General features: G+C 39.4%; 2 protein-coding genes across 5 annotated transcripts; one reads left to right on the top strand and one right to left on the bottom strand.

Annotated features, from left to right (window-relative positions):
* Positions 1–6,553: 6,553 nt before the first annotated feature.
* hdac12 (histone deacetylase 12) lies at positions 6,554–9,855 on the top strand. Of its 4 annotated transcripts, none has more exons than XR_013093004.1 (8): positions 6,554–6,788; positions 6,890–7,033; positions 7,221–7,380; positions 7,459–7,667; positions 7,752–7,902; positions 8,107–8,223; positions 8,297–8,449; positions 8,556–9,855. XR_013093004.1 is itself a non-coding variant. In XM_004560604.4 (8 exons), the coding sequence occupies exons 1-8, from the start codon at positions 6,684–6,686 to the stop codon at positions 8,577–8,579; spliced, it is 1,053 nt and encodes a 350-aa protein (XP_004560661.1). In that variant the 5' UTR covers positions 6,555–6,683; the 3' UTR covers positions 8,580–9,853. The 4 variants fall into 4 exon arrangements, 2 of the variants coding, with proteins under 2 accessions (XP_004560661.1, XP_004560663.1); XR_191427.4 differs by having other exon boundaries at positions 8,318–8,449; positions 8,556–9,854; XM_004560604.4 differs by having other exon boundaries at positions 6,555–6,788; positions 8,307–8,449; positions 8,556–9,853.
* Positions 9,856–10,646: 791 nt separating this feature from the next.
* Positions 10,647–16,717, bottom strand: trmt9b (tRNA methyltransferase 9B). The gene is made up of 4 exons (XM_004560607.3): positions 16,473–16,717; positions 12,537–12,736; positions 12,269–12,442; positions 10,647–11,926 (listed from the first exon to the last, which is right to left on the bottom strand). Exons 2-4 carry the CDS (start codon positions 12,691–12,693, stop codon positions 11,004–11,006), a joined length of 1,254 nt encoding a protein of 417 aa, XP_004560664.1. The 5' UTR covers positions 12,694–12,736; positions 16,473–16,717; the 3' UTR covers positions 10,647–11,003.
* Between the last annotated feature and the right edge of the window lie 1,116 nt (positions 16,718–17,833).

The raw sequence follows: 17,833 nt of genomic DNA, 5'->3' as shown, positions 1-17,833 counted from the left end.
AGCCAGCTGTGTTGTTGAAACATGTGGCTGTATGGTGGTAGGTTTGCCTGCCAGCAATGAAATGTCCTATTGCTACACAGAGCAAGAGACAGAAAACACTAACAGTGTCAGTATGGAAAATGAATAATTTATCTGCTTCTGCAACACTGATAACATAAAGCATTGCTTATGCTGTTGTACGCATTTTATGCAATGCAAACTGTACAGAGCTGTGGCAACAGACAGATACAATATAAAACACAAACATCACTAGAAAACATTCCAGCGATACCGCAGTCTGGCTCAATATCTCTGCTGCTTTCTGACTCCCCTACAGATTCACAGCATACCAAAGAACATGGGCAGATGTTCTGCATTATCACATGAAGCTACACTTGAGCTTTATCCCGTAAAAGCTGTGCAGAGAAAATTAGAAGCCCAGTTTTCAGATTGTTTTTTCTCCTCATCAGATTTGAATTATAGCCTCTAAAGACTGATAAAGGTATATTCACAGTAGTTTTAATGGCACATTTCATCCTGAATTCATCTAGGAAAAACTAAGATGTGGATAATTGTGAGATATTATTTTAAAATACCAGCAATAAAAAAGCAAAATCACAAGAGCTACAGGGAACAAATTGGATAATTATAGAAATCAAACGTAATAAGCATTTTAAAGGAGAAATTTATGTTTTCACTAAGCAGGTGACAACATGCATGATGAAGCCTGATGGGTGAGGTGAGGGTTTAACTTAAATGTGCATGCAAACAGCTTGCCAACTTCTCTGGGGATGAGTATCCCTTTATTAGAATAAAAACTCAGATTTCATCAGTAGTGTTGCAGTTTACATGTTTGCTTTGCAATCAAAACAGCATTGACGCAGTCCTGAGAGAAGACTTAAATCCAACTGGAGTTGTGTTAGGAAAGGCATCCACCATTAAAAAAAAAAAGAAAGAAAGAAAATTTTCCAACTCAAATATGCAAATAAGGGAGCTGCTGAAAGTAGCTCTCATATTTCATCAGTCTTTTGGAGTTCATTAAAAAATAAAAAGGGCAACATCAGCAGATCCCAGATCTTAAAGCCACCCCTCTGAAATAAAAAACTCTCTTGAATGAATTAGAACAGCTGTTCTTGAAATGCCCCCATGAGGGCCATCAGTGTGTGATAGCAGATGTTATCTTGGTTTGTTAATTGCTTAAGCTTTTTCTTGCTGATAAAACAGCAACAGAGACTATTCTATTCTAATTATCTATCTTAAAATAGAGTTAAATATTCAGATTTAGTGACCAGTAGATTGTTGCGTTAATCAAATATTTTCCACTTAAATTGAAAAGCTGAGACTTTAAAACCAAGAGCTTTTCCACTCGCACCTCAACTGTAACCCCGCTGGCAAATATTTGTGTGTCTATATTTTTGGCTATGCTCCCTTTCATGAAGTCTTGGCTCATTGGCTCACGCATAACAGCTTTGACAACACATATGGGCAGAATGCATAACAAAGGAGAGCCATACAGAAAGAATTAGTCAGGGTAACAGCTGTAAGGACATTGCCAAATAATGAGCGATGCCAGGGAATACTGAGAAGATAATGAACGGAAAAATGTAAACACTGGGTGAAACGACAGAAAATTATACCACAGCCCAAACACAGGCTGCCTCACCTGGATGTATGTGATTATAGGAACACAGGACTGGATGAGGAGTCAGTCCATTATACTTTTCGTGTGACCAGAGGATTGCCTCGGAGGGAACGAGCAACAGGCCGTCAATATCATACAGAAACAGCAGCTACAAATTAATTCAATCCAATAACCACTCCTGCTCTCACCTGCTGCAACACGCTCTACAAGCGCTCGCAATCTACCAAGGAATTCTTTCCGCTCGGAGTTGAGGGGTGGAAGGTGCGCACAGAGGGGTTTGTGGGCTTGATGTTGTGATTGTTGTGTAATTGACAGGTATGTTCAAATCCAGTGTCTGATGCAAACATTGCACCACACACTCCCCTACTTGGGTTAGACAACTAGCACGTTTGCTGCTTCCTGGAACATGAAAATACATGCCAAGATGACAGGGCTATTTGGAGATGACAGGGTTATTCATTTGGTTAAAAACACATTGCGTGCAGAATAAAATTGATCATGCATTTGTGTATAATAAATGTTATTCGGGGGACGTTTTTTGTTTTGTTTTGTTTTTTTAGTTGAAAAAAAAAACAACAACTTTGCTTTCTAAGCAAGGAACCAATTGTAACTTATGCCACGATGAGGAAGAAAAGCTTTCTCACTTTAGTCAACCTGCTCGTATTTTGCCTGATGAGAGAAAGAGAAAAACAGATCAAAGGCCAGCAGTTGTCATCTTCTTTCTTTGTTGCTGCCGGCAATGAGATGCAGGAGCTGCAAGCCTTGAAAACAGCTGCCCTGAAGCAGACTGCAGCTCACAGCTGTGCGTCAACTCTGCTTTCTGCTTCACTTGTGAAAAATACTGCAGAACTACACAAGGGTGTTATCACACTTTAACATTTGATCTAAGTCATGGATATCATACTTCACAATGTGGTTCTCATTTTCTCTCACTCTCTCTCGCTGTATGACAGGTTTCAACCCCTCGACCCTGGTAAGCCTGAACATGATAGTGGGGATGGATGGATGGATTTTCAAAGTAATATACTGCAGTATTTGATGCCTTGTTAGTGCTGTTATAGTCTTCTTGGTCTTCAGCAATCATGAACTTGCTTTAGAATTAAAATAAATCACAGTAAATATCAAGTTTGCAGTATTTTAACATGTAATTTATGTTTTATTGCATGTTACTCCACTTTACATGATTATAGTGCCAAACAAAAAAAATATATATATATACCTGAAAATGAAAAAGAATTTAAAAAATCAAATGAGAAAATTCTTTATTTATCCTGATTCTAGTTGCTTAAATATGATTATTTACTGTTTTCTTAGTCCTCCTTACAGTAAACTGAATATTTGGACTGTTAGTCCTCATCCTAATGACACACAACAAATACCAAATAATGTTTATTAATTTAAGCAGCAATTACATATCAGAGAAGCTAAAAACAATTTCATGTTGTGTAAAATGAAAACATATACTTAATCCATCCATTCCTCCATCACCAGTTAACCTAACATGGATCTCCCTAGACTGAAGGAGAAAACCCACACAGGCACAGGCAGAACATGCAAACTTGATACTGAAAAGCTCCAGCTGCTCAAAATATATGCTTTTCTTTACAAATTGCAGCTTTCATCTGTGTATAGTCCACATTAATAATTGAAAGCAGTCTCTTTCCCAGTGTCTGCTAGAGTGCCTCTGCTTCCTGAGAGTGAGCGATACTTTAAATTAGGACCCGAGGCCATTATGAACTCATTAAAACTGTATAGGTGAAACTGGGTGCTTCTGACTGGGCTCCCCCCAGTACAACACACAAAAAGCTTTAAATAAAATAGAAGCACATAAAAATAAATCTTCAGGATCAAAGTGACCCTGAAAATAATAAAAAACTGAAAATCCCAGAATTCTACTCATTCTGCACCTCACAGCAAATAGAAAATTCAGTAAATAAGCTAGTAGATTTTTGACACTGTAGGGAAATTAATAGAAATCACTGGTTGCCTGGAACACTCATGCGCCACGTGTACAAGTGATTTGTCATAAAAGACTGAGCACATGGTCTTTACAATGATGAGATGAAATTTAGTAAAACACCAAAGCAAAAGAGAAAATCCACCATAATAAATTAATATAACCTTTATCGCCAGCACAATCCCTCTGTCAAGATATATCGGAGTCTTTCAGTTAAGAACAGCCACCTTCATCTCTCTCTATTCGAAATGCCTGTTAACAGGAATGAAGTCAGTGATTGATTTTACCTCTCTAATCTCCTCTCTCTATTATGAAGAGATTTCCCCTCTGCACCTGAGGCCAGCATGCTCGTCTTATTTCTTATCTACCAGTGAGTACAGTAGCCACTCTCAGGGGGCTGTGCTAACCCCAATCAGCCAGACAATTCTCTCTCTCTAACACACACACATCCACACACACCCCCCCCACACACACACATATTCATGAAGAGCCAGCAGTCTGCCAGACGGTGCCCTGAGCTGCCTGCAAGCAATGTGAGACAGACAGCCAGAGAGGTAGAACCAGACACAAAAGCAGCTCAAATCCACGACAGTACAGTGACAAGAACACTGTAGTATTCTTTTAGCTAAATTATCACATTTTACATCTATAAAAAGAAAGAAATTGCTGATATTTGTAATACTTTACTTGCCACAGAGCCCTTCTGCAACTTTTAGCTGGAACATGTGGGAGTGAAGACAATAAATCTCTCAGGCTCTGACATGATTTTGCTGTAACACCATAAATCATCCTCTCTCACTATGATTAACCACCTCAGTTCATGGTGTGCTGACATGGAGCTGACAGTGATGGGAACAAAGGAGGACACAGGACGATTGCCTAAAGATGGTCAGGATACAGATAAACATCGGACAGGAAGTGGAAACAAAACAATTACCCCTGCCGTTATATGGAAATATAGTAGAAAGGAGGGGCAGTGTGTGGGTAGAAAACAAAAAACTTATGTTTGACCATGCCATAAAGGTTTGTATGTTAAAAACAGGATATAACAGACTTACGTTTTTGTTTAGTTTTTTCTTCAGATGACATTCACAGTCAGCCACATAAAGAATGTGCATTCAGCCTTGTCTAAGCCAATCCATCTGTTTTCTGACCCTAACTCAGGAATCTGAGCAGCTTACTTCAGCGGATGCTGCTCACTGGATGACGACTAAACTACAACATCAGGGGAACAAGATGTGGATTTGAGCCAGATGTAGTAACATCATGGTTCCCTCAACAACAAACAAAAAACTTGTTCTCACATGGCTTTGAATGGCCTGCAATACAGACCTTTACTCATATGAACCCTTAAGCTAATAAAAGAAAATAAATTTTTTTAGAATCATTTAGTGCTTTTTCTAGTTTTAGCTTGATTGTGATAACTGAAATGAAAATTGTACTTGCCTACCTGAAGTTTGAAATTATATATATCTATATATATATATATCTATATATATCTATATCTATATAGATATAGATATATATATATTTTTTTTTTAATAGACTACTTAATTTACAAGTACTTAATTTAATTATTTCAAACAGAAGCATGCATGTTACATTAATAACCCATATACATAGGCACACGACAGTACAAAAATCTTGTTCCACCCCCCATTCTTAATATTTTGTTTCCAAGGAGTCTGGCTTTCTTGTTTGGCTTTTAATTGGTTTTAAGCAATAGTTCCTAAGGCTTTCTGAAGGTCTTTCAAATTTTTGCTTTTTTCACTTTGCTTTTTGTTTGTTTGTTTGTTGATCACACTGATTTGAGAATTATTCAAGCATAAAAGAGGTGCCTAGCTTAAGGGATAAACCAGTGTTTGTTTTTCCTCACATAGCAGACAATTTTAGAGAACCAATTTTAAATTAAGTACTTTTTGTTATGCGCAGCCTGTCACATAAACACCAATCGTTTCCATTTCTTTACTTGAATCTATGAAAAATACCAAAGATAAAACAGTCTGACAGGAATTAAATACACACACACTAAACACTAAACATCCTGTTTAGTGTGTCCTTAAAAATGAAGAAACTGGACAAGTGGAGAGCAGAAAAAAAGTAGCAGGCCTAAAAAAAAAACTATCCCCACCAGATGAACAGTATCTGCAATTCATGTCCTTAAGAAATATGAAAAAATAAGACTTGATACAGGACATGAGAGATATTGAGAGACGCATCTGGCCCTTCAGTCGATCCATTTACTGTTTGCTGAAGCTTCATCATGAATGGTCTGAGTGGAAGGATGGCTATCAAGAAGGCATTATTAAGGAAGGGAAACAGGGGGAAATGGCTGAGGTATGCTAAATTACCCAACAAATGGACTGGACTGAAAATCAGTGACGGCAGCTCTTATTGAGTGATGAACCCAAATGAGAGAGGTAAAACAATGCGTGTTTACAGTCATCAGAAGTACACTTCAGCATGACAATCATTCTAAGCACAATCCTAAGGCAGTGAAAGCACAGCTGGATAGAAAAACACATAACGGATCACTATCAGTGATGGAATAGCTTCTCCTCAACATTATTAAAGCAGTGTGGGGTCATGTTGATAGAGAATAAAACAAAAACCAGCCAACTAAAAAAGAAAAAAAAAAGATTTGAAATGTCCTTCAATAAACCTGGAGCGCTACTTTACTTGTGAAGACTACTTATATTACCGAGAGTTCAGACAAGTCATTCTCCTGCACACATTCTCCTAGCAAATGATAAAACATTAAGAGGTGGTTCAAGATTTTTGCATAATACTGAAATAGTATATGCGTGTAAATCTGTGGATAGGATACAACTGATTAAAAAAATACTCACCATCAAGTTGTACTATAGTAGAAAACAGAGCAGTAGAAAGAAACCGTGACAGCAGCACAGAAAGTTATTTGCACTCCATAACAGAAGATGGCAGCAGTAGACTGAGGAGGCGCTGTAACAGCCAAGCATCCCGTTACACAGTACACGGGACACTTTATGGACTTCCTGTCTCGTTTCATAACATCGTAACTGTGTATAATGTAGCATTCTCCCGTCTTAAGTAAGCGACTATCATTCATTGCTTCCTGTCTTAATAATGACCTGCATTAAGCGGCTGTTCTCTAAAGGACCTCGCTCCAAAGTCGCGTGGTTGATGACTGGTGAAGCTCTCACCTCCTGCAGGTGCTTCCATGCTGAACTAGTAAGAAGTTTGTATGATAATTTAAACAAAGTGAACTGAAGTATTTTTCCCCTGAACGCCGCAGTGGGTGCATTATAAAACTCACCTTTTTCATCTCGCAGGTGAGACACGAATCTAGCGCGCTTCCAGTAGTTCATCACAGCAAGTATGTGTGTGACCTCCCACCCAATCACAGGTTTCCGATGGGCAAGTTTCCCCGGGTTTTACAGTGTTTGCTCAGAGATCAGGTCATTACAGAGAAACAGGTGAGTGAGACACTTTTATGATATCTGCCTGTGATTATAATCGATTATTTGATTTTATGATTTACAGGCATCCAGTTTCTAAACATAACAAGATCAACTAATAGTGAATATCACTGCTGCTATTAAAAGTAGTATTTATTGGAAAGCACATTTTCCTGTTGATGTGCCTTTTCCTTTCTTACAGTAGGTGTGGGTCCCTGAAATTGCCTCTAAGGATTTACTGAGCTGTGTGCACACCGAGGACTACCTGGACAACTTCATAAATGGGAAAATAAGTGAGCAAGAGCAAAGGAGGACAGGCTTTCCCTGGAGTGAAGGCATAGTGAGGCGCTGTCGATATGAAACAGGTGAGAGAAATTCATGACGTACACGTGACCCGGAAAGATTGCATTATGTTTGCTGTTAACGTTCTCTCTCATTGCCAGGTGGGACTGTTTTAGCTGCTGAAGTCGCTCTGCAGAGGGGTCTGGCTTGCAGCACAGCAGGGGGAACTCATCATGCTTTTCCCAGCTATGGTTCGGGGTTTTGTCTCCTCAATGATCTTGCAGTCGCAGCCAAATACACGATGAACAATTCTCCTAATTCTCCTTCTACTAAACGCAAAGTTCTCATTGTGGATCTAGATGTTCATCAGGTGGAGTGCACTAGTCTCTGTTGTGGATTAGGATTTGTCTTTGTTGAGAAGCTAAACCTTTTTCATGTGTCAAACATCCTACAGGGTGATGGCACCGCTTTCATCTTTAAAGAGGAGCCTTCTGTGTTTACATTCTCAGTGCACTGTGGGAAAAATTTCCCACTTCGTAAACAACAGAGCGACCTTGATATCAGTGTGGAGGATGGGCTGGAGGACAAGGATTACCTCTCCACAGGTATGTAGATACTCTCCATTTTAATAAATATCTAATCACTGAATCGCAATTCTAGCACTACTGTTTTCAATTTGTGAGAATTGTTGTTTTTGTCCTTGCTGATTTTGAAACTACTGTTTTGTTTTTTTTTTCTGTACGTTGAGATGATTTTCATTGACGATGCTTCTAAAAACTCACTAATATGTCTGATGGTGTACCCAACAGTTGAAGCCCACCTTCCCTGGCTGCTGGAAACCTTTCGCCCAGACCTGGTTTTGTATGACGCAGGGGTTGATCCTCACTGGGAAGATGAACTCGGAAGGCTTCGCCTGACAGACCAAGGTGAGCCATTCTGTTTTACACCCAGGTGTTTTTTACCTTCAAATCACTTACAGACTTTTTGAATGACTTCAAGTGTCCCTTAGGGCTCTATCAGAGAGATTTGTTTGTGCTGAAGACTGTGGTGAAAAGAGGTGTCCCTATCGCTGCTGTTATTGGTGGAGGATACTCTAGAGACATTGATAAACTGGCACTCAGACACTCTATCGTCCACAGAGCAGCAACTCAGGTAAATGAAACACAGCAGATAGAAGACTTGTTTGTCCAATTTTATGTACAGAAACAATTAGTTTTAAAACCGAGTTCTCATTATAACCTTGCTATTCATGTTTCAGGTTTGGAGGGAGTGTGGTATGTAAAACTTGGCTCCCTAATCAAGAGGATCCTCAGTGGGTAGCTGATATTTGAGAGAATGCCATGGTCATTTGGAAAGTTTCAAAAATGTATTAGAAACTGACCAGTACTTCAGTTACTTTGGCATATTTATTTAATTTACACAGTTGAGATTAACTGTAGTAGTGATACATCTTATGCGGTCACATATTAGAACTTATTTCACTCATTTTTGGTTCATTGCAATGATGGTCTTGTAACTACAATTATATTGTTATAGGGACATCACACCCACCATAACAACATATTTTTACATTCATCTGAAAAAGAAGGTTTTTATGGAACTCAGTACAGTCCTGTGGAAAAACTGTTTATATAGGAATCAAGAGGTGCTGCTTATCAAATGCTCTTGATTAATTGGTCAAAAACACAAAAGCAGAGTTTCTGGTAGTTTTCTGGAATGGAGCTTTCAGCTCCCTGTTAATGCCACAATCTTACCAGGAGTGGAAATTCCACAAAATTCACTCAAAGGTCAGACAATACAACTCTTAGGGAGGATTTTCTTTTTTTTTTTGGGGGGGGGGGGGGCATAAAAAAACTAAGAGCTAAAAACTTTACAAGCCTCAGGTAGTATCGGAAATGTTAACATTCCAATGCAATTAGAAAAAAAACTGCATTTAAATAAACTTCTGCAACAATGTTTCTGATGAGACTAAAGCAGAGATGCTTGTCCATAATGGATAGCGCCATTTTGGGTACAAAACACTACATGTCAATGCAAAGACCACATATCAGCTCACAAGCACGGTGGTGGAGGGATAATGATTCGGGTTTGTTTTGTATCCACAGGATTTGGGCACCTTGCGGTCATTGAATCAACCTCGACCTACAATAAAATGTTTGAAAAAGAAAAGAGTCAAGGTGTTGTAGTGACCCAGACCAGATTTAAATGCTAGTGTGGTGTGGCTTTTAAGAGCTGTGCATAAATGAATGCCAATAAACATTAATGAACTGAAGCAATATTAAAAAGAAGAGGATTTCACTACAATGTGAGAGACCAATACAGTCCTACAGTAAAATAATTAAGTTATTGCATAGACTGCAGAGTCCAATGGAAATCTTCTTCACGTGACTACATGTTAAAGAATTATTTAAAAATCCTCACAAATCAAATATTAAGGCTTTCATTTGTAGGCTGGTGATGATTCTAGTATAGTATGTGCAAGTTGGCTATAAAGACTTTTAGCTTACCATTTACCAAATTGTACCTGTGTGACAATTAAATATTCTAGAAATAAACTGTACATGAACAAATCTTTGTTGTTAATGGGAGTAGAAGCAACACAACACCCGTGAACAAAAACAAATTTAATAAAAAAACCAAAACAAAGTATTTACATCAGCTCACACAAGACATTTGCCACTTTTAAGACAAACCTAGTTGGTCCACAAAAACTATACAGCTAAAGAAATGCACCACAATGGATATAAACAGTTTTTCAAGTCTCACCTATTATGTCGTTCACTGACATCAAGCAGCGATATACTTGTGATAGAGTGCAATGTTTATTCACAGTACATGAGGCAGTTTTCTGATTTGCTGAGACATACCAAATTGTTACAAGACACAATGCCACTATTGCAAATATCTACATCAAGGGCGCGCACACACACAGACACGCCCACTGGCGACATGTCGTCTGGAACACTTGTAGAGTAAAACAACAAGAAAATGGCACTAATGTTTCGGAAGAGATTCTGCACAATTTTAAACTTGTATGAGAGTGCAATGAAAAAGTACGCACGAGCAGTTTCACAGGAAGCGTTACCAAGAAGTCCGCAGCTGATACTAGCTGCAAATTTGGCTCCTTTTAATGAGAGATAAGCAGCATGCAATTTTGCAGACACAAAGAAAGAAAGAATTCTCTACTGAAATCAATATATTAAAATATAACAGCAGAGGGAAGAGTATGCTGTAGCTTTGTACATTTCTCTTCTGCTCATATTTAAAGCACAAGAGAAGAAATGTTCTTTTAAAATGCAAATCAATAGCTGTGATGCAGCCCACTAGGGTTAAATAACAAAACACCGACTCTAAAAGACACACTGTAGATTTATTGAAAAAGAATAAATAGTTAAAAATAATCTGGTACAACATACAGTAACGGCCACGGTTGAACACTTCCATAAAATATCTATTTGCTGCTTTCCAAAAGCTCTGACATATAGCTGGTTCCAGGATAAAATAAATACATGGATAAAAATCTCATTTTTAAATAGTTCATGAGAGAATTACAGCACTGGAGAATGTTAGTGTTACCTAGACCTTCAACAATGGCTACATTTGCACATTTAAATGAAAAGAATGTCATTATTCTCACATGTGGAATTCAGTGCTAAAACTTGAGGCAGAGGCGATGCAAAGTGAACTCAAATATGACAAGTACCGGTCATATTTTCCATACCTGAACTTTCTCTGCCACCACACACCAATTGGCGTGATCAAAGTAGGTGTGTTTAACATGAAGTTCTTCGACATGATTCGCTATCAGCTCTGCCAGCTCGCCCTCCCTGAAGACGTGGTAGTACCTCAGGCAGGAGCCTTCCACCTGCCCTTCACTCCCCTGAGGACTCTGTGTGCTTTCCTGCAGCTCTTCTCCCAGCAGCCCTCCATCTCTTTCATCTCCAGACTGCTTTAGGTCCTCCCCCTGCAAGGAGACTAGATCTGGTAGAGCCAGAGAGCCACACTCCTGGACTAAAGACACTGCGCTGCTGTTGTTAGTGGTGCCATTGCCTCCAGAATTATTCGGTCCCTTGTGCTGCTCTGTGACAAAGACATCCTCTTCTGATCCGACCACAGATGGCGGAGAAAAGAAACTTGAGACTTGCTTGATAAGCCCTCGTCCTCTCCCGCTCAGGTTGAACTTGTTCCCCTCATTTTCACCTGTGGGGGAAGATAAAGTGCTCATGTCTCTGGAGGATGAACGGGAGATCCCCAAGCTTCCGAAGTCGAACACAGAATCAAGAGACCTGGAGAAGAACCACAGTTTGTGTGTCCTCTGCTGTGGTGTAGTGCGACCAAGATCTTCTTCGTCTGCCACAGAGGATGTGCTTCTAACCTTCCTGTGCTTTTCAGTGTTGTCTATGGCTTCGCTCACGCTCTGTGCTGTGGTTCTCCTCCTCGGTTTGTTGAGGCCGGGAAGGAATTGAGGATTGGGGTTCCAAGGAACAAAGATGTCCTGTTTCTCAAATTTACGACGTTTCTGCTCCATGGCCCACACGTAGATCATAATGCGTCCGCCCACTCGCAGAGTGCGAGCCATCTCCTTTATTGCTCGAATACGACGCTCTTTGGTGGACAGATGATGAATGACTGTGACAAAAATATGAATTTGTCAGCTTTAAGCATGGATTTATGAGGTATCATGTACACTGTGTGTATAATGGAAGATAAATGAATAGTGCAGCTGTTTGGTTTGGACCTAATTACACTCTTTTTTTTGGTAGGACACAATAATTATTTTTCACACTGTTGGCTTGGCAACGCAAGTTTGTGGTAATATGATGTTTATCATTATATGAGTTAACTTAATTTGAGGTAGATGTCGGCGTTTGAGCTCATGCATATGAAGGGAGTGATTTGTTACTAAGTGAAATATTTTTAAAAAAGCCTCTTATCTCATCTATAATAACTGCTTATAGTTCTGACCATTACCTGCAATAGAAAGCATAGCATCAAAGCAGCTGTCTCTGTAAGGCAAATGCAGCCCATCACACATCTGGACCTCATGTCCTTGGCTCCAGGCAAAATCCACCAGGGGGCGACAAACGTCACACCCCAGCTTGAACACGTCCTTGTTGATGTGGAGATACTTACCATTACCACAACCTGGAAAGACAAGACAGTCAGCTACAACATAACACAAGAAATGTAAGCCAGCTGTAATTGGACTTTCAGGATCACATTACTGCTGGAGACCCACCAATGTCAGCAACGATGCTCCCAGGCTGCAGTTCCAGGAGGAACTGCCGTACCTTCGGCCAGGCTTTATAGCGGCTGTCGTTGAAATATGGAGCAATCTTGTCGTAGACATTGTGTACATGATCTCTTTCAAGCTGGCTGGCAGCCTCCTCCATCATGTTCGCCCAGGCGGCCTCATGCAGTGGCCTCAGAGCATCATGACTGCAGGGAGAAGAGTCTTTTTGGTTATTTCCATTAAACTGTGAATTTCACCATGAAAAAAAAAAATATTGTGATAGTGTGGACTTGTTAAATAGAAATGGCACAGTGGAGACCCTCTCTGCATGCTTGTTAAAGTCCCACAAGGTCAGCTCAAAACCATAATCAGCGGACACACAAACATCTGTCAGGTGGTAATTTAATATCAGACCCTCTGCTTTGTACTTCAAGTACCAGCTGAATCAGTGCACTCTCTCACATCCATCCAGCAGTGCACAGTGAGGTTCTGCTCTATGAATACAAGTCAGGTATAATTTGTCACTTTGAGTATGTAACTGCGGAAAAACACAGACTACAGGATATAAATTAACTAACCAAGTCACCGCAAATAGGCACACCTCATCTCACCAAGCTCTTAGCAGGTCCATGTCCACAGCAGCTGTGAGAAATTGGTTTTACAGTAACGGGGAAGCAAAAGGTCAACACATAAATCACTTTTGTGTCAGTAACAGGATGCAAAACAAACATGAATCATGTTTGAGTGAGTGATTTTCATCGATTCCGTCACACTCTGTAAGTAAGCATTATGCTGCTGTTGGGGTTTATATATCGCAGCATTTCTTTCACTGTCACATGCAGTGGAAGGTCTGGACGTTTACCTAATTTGACCTTCATTAATCCTGAGAAAGACTTTAAATTTCCATGGAAATAAAGCACAGCAGTACTGAATATCAATATGTTATAGCTTAGCCAGGCCAAATACTGATTGTTTGTTGGTTTACTACACTTTGCTCATAAAAGTTAATTGATTAAAAGAGACTATTTTTTAAGTTATCACTTAAGATGATGCCCTGAGTACAATATTGTGCATGAAAAGGAACGTACCCACAATTGTGCATCAATCTAGCTCATTCTTTTACTACGTTGTAGTATCTTGGACAATATTTATATAAGTTCAGGCCATCTAATGTTTGGATAATGACTCTGACTTTGAGACACTTTGAGTTTTTATCTATAAACACAGTACGGCAAACCCCAAATCTACAGCTCACAGCAACCACCTTGACAACAACAGGACATTGTTGCCCACATTTCTATAGTTTTCTTTTCAAGCATATTTGTATGTAATGCCGACATTATGTAAACTTCAGGGACACGCTGTAGAGTTTCAAACTCGACAGAAAATTTCAGGGGTTGTATAATTGTGACGTTTGTGTTATTCACAGCTCCCACTGCAGTCATCCCAGTTTATCAGGATGCAGCCCACAGCTCCTGCAGTGCTGCTGCTGTGGCTCCCTGAAGCACTAACCCCACTGGCCACTTTACTAGGCACACCCATAAAAAACTAATGAAATCCAAAACAATGACTCTGGCATGAATTCAACTCTTTTGGATCTGTTACATAGTGCTGTAATAGCTGTGAAGGATTGTGCACTCCATTAAGGTACAGAAGGGGAGAAAAATATGCCACAAAAAGAAATGGACAAGAATATCTGGCTATTCAGAGTTCTTATTTGATCTTTCTGATTATTGTGTCGTGGTTTAATTAATTTCATGCAAAGCAAACCCACACAAAACAGTTTCGATCACATGTTAACTTCAAGGAAGTTTTAGAAGTACATGTGTACAAACTGCATGTTTGTAATGCTGAATAAATTAATTAAACTGTAATAATTATAAGCTTTCAAACCCCCCTGTCCTTAAAAATCTTATCCTGGATAAATTTAGCCCATGATTTGTTGCATACTTATACTGTTAGCATACAGCTGACCTCAACGCAGAACACTAACTCTACTATTCTCCACAAATACAGCTTCCCATTTAAATTCCTAAATTGATTCATTAAGTCTTGGATCAACAGTGGAAATACACTTTCAAAGGCAAAAACAAATAAATGGCTGATTCCTGACGAGGCCAGCAGAAAAGAAGATGTCTCTGTTTTTATCTGCATTCAACATCTTTTATACCCACACTACTATTAACCAACAAGTGATTGTTAAATCAGTGCTGAACACTGCCTTTTTTGCTTGCAAATTATCTGCTTTGAAATCACTGACTGTGTGTGCCATAAGACTCTTCTCATTTTACCCCTGTACTGAGCAATGTGACAAAGACTTTCTGCTCTGTGTGACACGGAGATGGGAGATAAGAGTTGTTTTCAATCGGCTGCGATAGATGAGAGCTGGTGGTGCTATGTATCCCAGCAGAAATTCACTGCTAACATATGTCGTAAAATCAATGTGCACAGCAAATATGGGTTTACTTTTGAGGTTTATCTGTAACTGCATTGTACAATACAAAATTTCAACCCACTTAATCTTCTATCACTTCAGGTTGGACAGTAAACAGAAGGATGTACAGACTGTCAGCAAAGAAATCAACATTAATAGATGTAGTTCAGACCATTGCAACCTACTGAACCATGCAGTGCCATAGGATGATTTGTTAAGGTTAGAAGGGAGGAAAGCCACCAGACATTTGGGCTCCATTTCTTTCAAAAGGCATTAGGTATGTCCTTGAATGTAATACAGACTATTGCCCATTCAGTGCACACACAATGAAAATTACTGGAAACATTTACCACAGGATATTAGTAACAAAGCCCGACTTGCACTACATGAAACACAAATATCTCTTTTTATGACCTGACAATCAGAGCCTTCTCTGTGCATTAACAAGCTTATCTTCACTCCACTGTTTGTAAATATAGTGTACGCCGCATCCTTTGCTCAGACCTATTTCTGGACCACCATCATCTGCATCATCTCAGCCAAGTGGAAGTAAAACATCCCTTATGTAACGCTGTAATCTGGCCTCATTCTGTGTTGTCTGTGCTCAATTCCACTCGAGTTTCCCCCTCTGCTCACTAAACTGTGGCAGTCCTCAGCTGACATTATGTAACCAGCAGCTGGGCAGGCTCAGAGCTTTACCTCTGAATGACAATGGGAACTAAAATTAAATCAGATGACAACGTCTGGTGCACAGATCTGTCCTAGGTGCAGGGCATTCAGGGGATAAAGGTAAAAATCAGCCATTATTTTAGTCATTTTCTGTACACAGATTCTGTAAGTAATCAATAACTTAGATATTAACTTAGATATTTTCATCATACATGATCCACTGCGTACAACATTTGCCACTGAGTACACTATTCTGCGAATATGTGACTTTAAATATGCGTTCCTAGGCCGTGTTAACAAGCTCAGACCTCCACTGTGCTTTTATGTGATGTAGTGGTGTTAGGACTGTATGAACAGACAGGGCTGCGACGGCTGAGCACGGGGAGCCCAAGGAGAGCAGGTTTAACCGTGAAGCATGCCAGCGTGAACATGTGCGCAGAGATCTTGAGGTTTATTCTACCAGACCTCCTCATTAGTAAAATGAGCAGTAAATAACAAGTTAATATATTCAAAGGCAGACAGATGAAATCTCTGGACAGTAACCTGCAATTCAATTAATCGCCCAAGATTTAAATGAGCCCCGTATTTAACTATATTACTAGATTATATTATATTTAATAATGGGTGGGGTACCGGGCTTGTTCTGTATCGGGGAGCTGCAACTTTTAGTCCAAATCAAAGTTTCTTTTGATATATGTGCAACTGATGTATACCAGCCTAAAGTTTAAATACTGAATTGCATTAATAACAAAAATGTAACCAACTTATTTGCAATTCATAAACAGCTTTCTCGTAATCCGTGTCAATAACTGCACAGCCTCCCTGCCGAAATCACTTACCGTATAAACTGCCGTTGTATTATCCGCCTCTAGCCTCGGGTCGGTGGAGGTAAACTTCCCTCTCCGCACATGCGATAGATCTATATGATCCACCTGTAATGTGGATCAGAGGAAGGTGCTCTTTAAGGTGGTCCCGAGCTCATCAACAACCACATTGTGCTGGCGGTTTAAAAAAAGCAAGATAAAAACGTGCGGCGTGTGACCGCCAGAAGTCTACTGGCCGAAGGACGGCATCAAATCCAGGACTGGGAGCTCCACACCTGTCAAGCCAATGAAAAGATAGGGCAAAACTTCCGGTCACGTGTTTCAAAATTAAAGCAACCCAAAGTAGGACAACAAACTAAGAAACTGCAATGACCGAAAATCAAAGAAAAAAGTAACAATGATTTGGTGAAAATGAGAAATCCCATATGTTAATCTCATAAACGAAATGTAAATTAACCCACCACCCCCCAACAATACACAACTAAAACGAATTAAAACCAATATATGGAGTAGAAATGATTTAAAAATACAATTAGGACCAACAATAATCCAGTAAAACTAGCAAAAGCTACACATTCAATTCTGTAAAACAGTTAGAAATTAGGTAAAGGGGTTTTTAAAAAAAAGATACCTGGACTACTGAAAGATAGTTAAACTGATAATGTTGCAGTTTAACTAGCATGATTTTGGTAAGCAGTTCCAGTTTAAAGGCTATTGAAGTTGATGGAGCTAAAATTGCATCTAGAAAAATATAATGATACAAACCACATAATATCTGAGGGTTTGTGACAGTAGTCGTGCCTCAGTAAAAAAACAAACAAAAAAACTTTGGTGATGAATTAATAAAGCTGCAAAAGTGATCACAGTATCTTCTTCTTTCAGCTTGTCCCTCTAGGGGTCGCCACAACAGATCACCTGCCTCCATCTCACCCTATCACTAGTATTTTCGTCTGTCGCACAAACGCTCTGCTGGTCCTCCTTCACTATACATGAATCTGCCCTGACGTCTTCCTCTTTTCCTTCTGCCTGGCAGCTTCATTTTCAGCATCCTTTGTCCAGTACACCCACTCTCGTGACACCCTCGTGTCAGATGCCCAAACCAATTAGTCAGTATCTATACAACAGAAACAATGCCACATGGCTACACCAACTCTTGAATAATTAATTATGGGAACAATAATTCATCTGCTCAAACATTCCCATCTCCCAGCTGTTTGATGGAAATTAAGCTTGATTTTGTACCTCTGTATTATAGATGATGCAATGCTCCTTCATTTGACTTTGATAGACTAATACCAACTTTTAGAAATAATTTTAGGCAGAACTAAAACCATCAAAATTGTACTTGTGTAATGATATGTATATAAAAGATCCTA

The sequence above is a fragment of the Maylandia zebra genome, linkage group LG14 (genome assembly GCF_041146795.1).
Source record: "Maylandia zebra isolate NMK-2024a linkage group LG14, Mzebra_GT3a, whole genome shotgun sequence".
Taxonomy (NCBI): Eukaryota; Metazoa; Chordata; class Actinopteri; order Cichliformes; family Cichlidae; genus Maylandia; species Maylandia zebra.
This window is presented reverse-complemented; position numbering and strand designations above follow the sequence as displayed.

Excerpts from the sequence above, each read along its gene's own strand:
- trmt9b (XM_004560607.3), bottom strand. The coding sequence starts at position 12,693 with ATGATGGAGGAGGCTGCCAGCCAGCTTGAAAGAGATCATGTACACAAT. Across the intron at positions 12,443-12,536 it reads GAGCATCGTTGCTGACATTG|GTTGTGGTAATGGTAAGTAT; the intron begins GTGGGTCTCCAG and ends TTGTCTTTCCAG. Across the intron at positions 11,927-12,268 it reads TGCTATGCTTTCTATTGCAG|TCATTCATCATCTGTCCACC; the intron begins GTAATGGTCAGA and ends TTTTTGTCACAG.
- hdac12 (XM_004560604.4), top strand. The coding sequence starts at position 6,684 with ATGACCTGCATTAAGCGGCTGTTCTCTAAAGGACCTCGCTCCAAAGTC. Across the intron at positions 7,668-7,751 it reads TGGATCTAGATGTTCATCAG|GGTGATGGCACCGCTTTCAT; the intron begins GTGGAGTGCACT and ends AACATCCTACAG. Across the intron at positions 8,450-8,555 it reads TCCACAGAGCAGCAACTCAG|GTTTGGAGGGAGTGTGGTAT; the intron begins GTAAATGAAACA and ends TTCATGTTTCAG.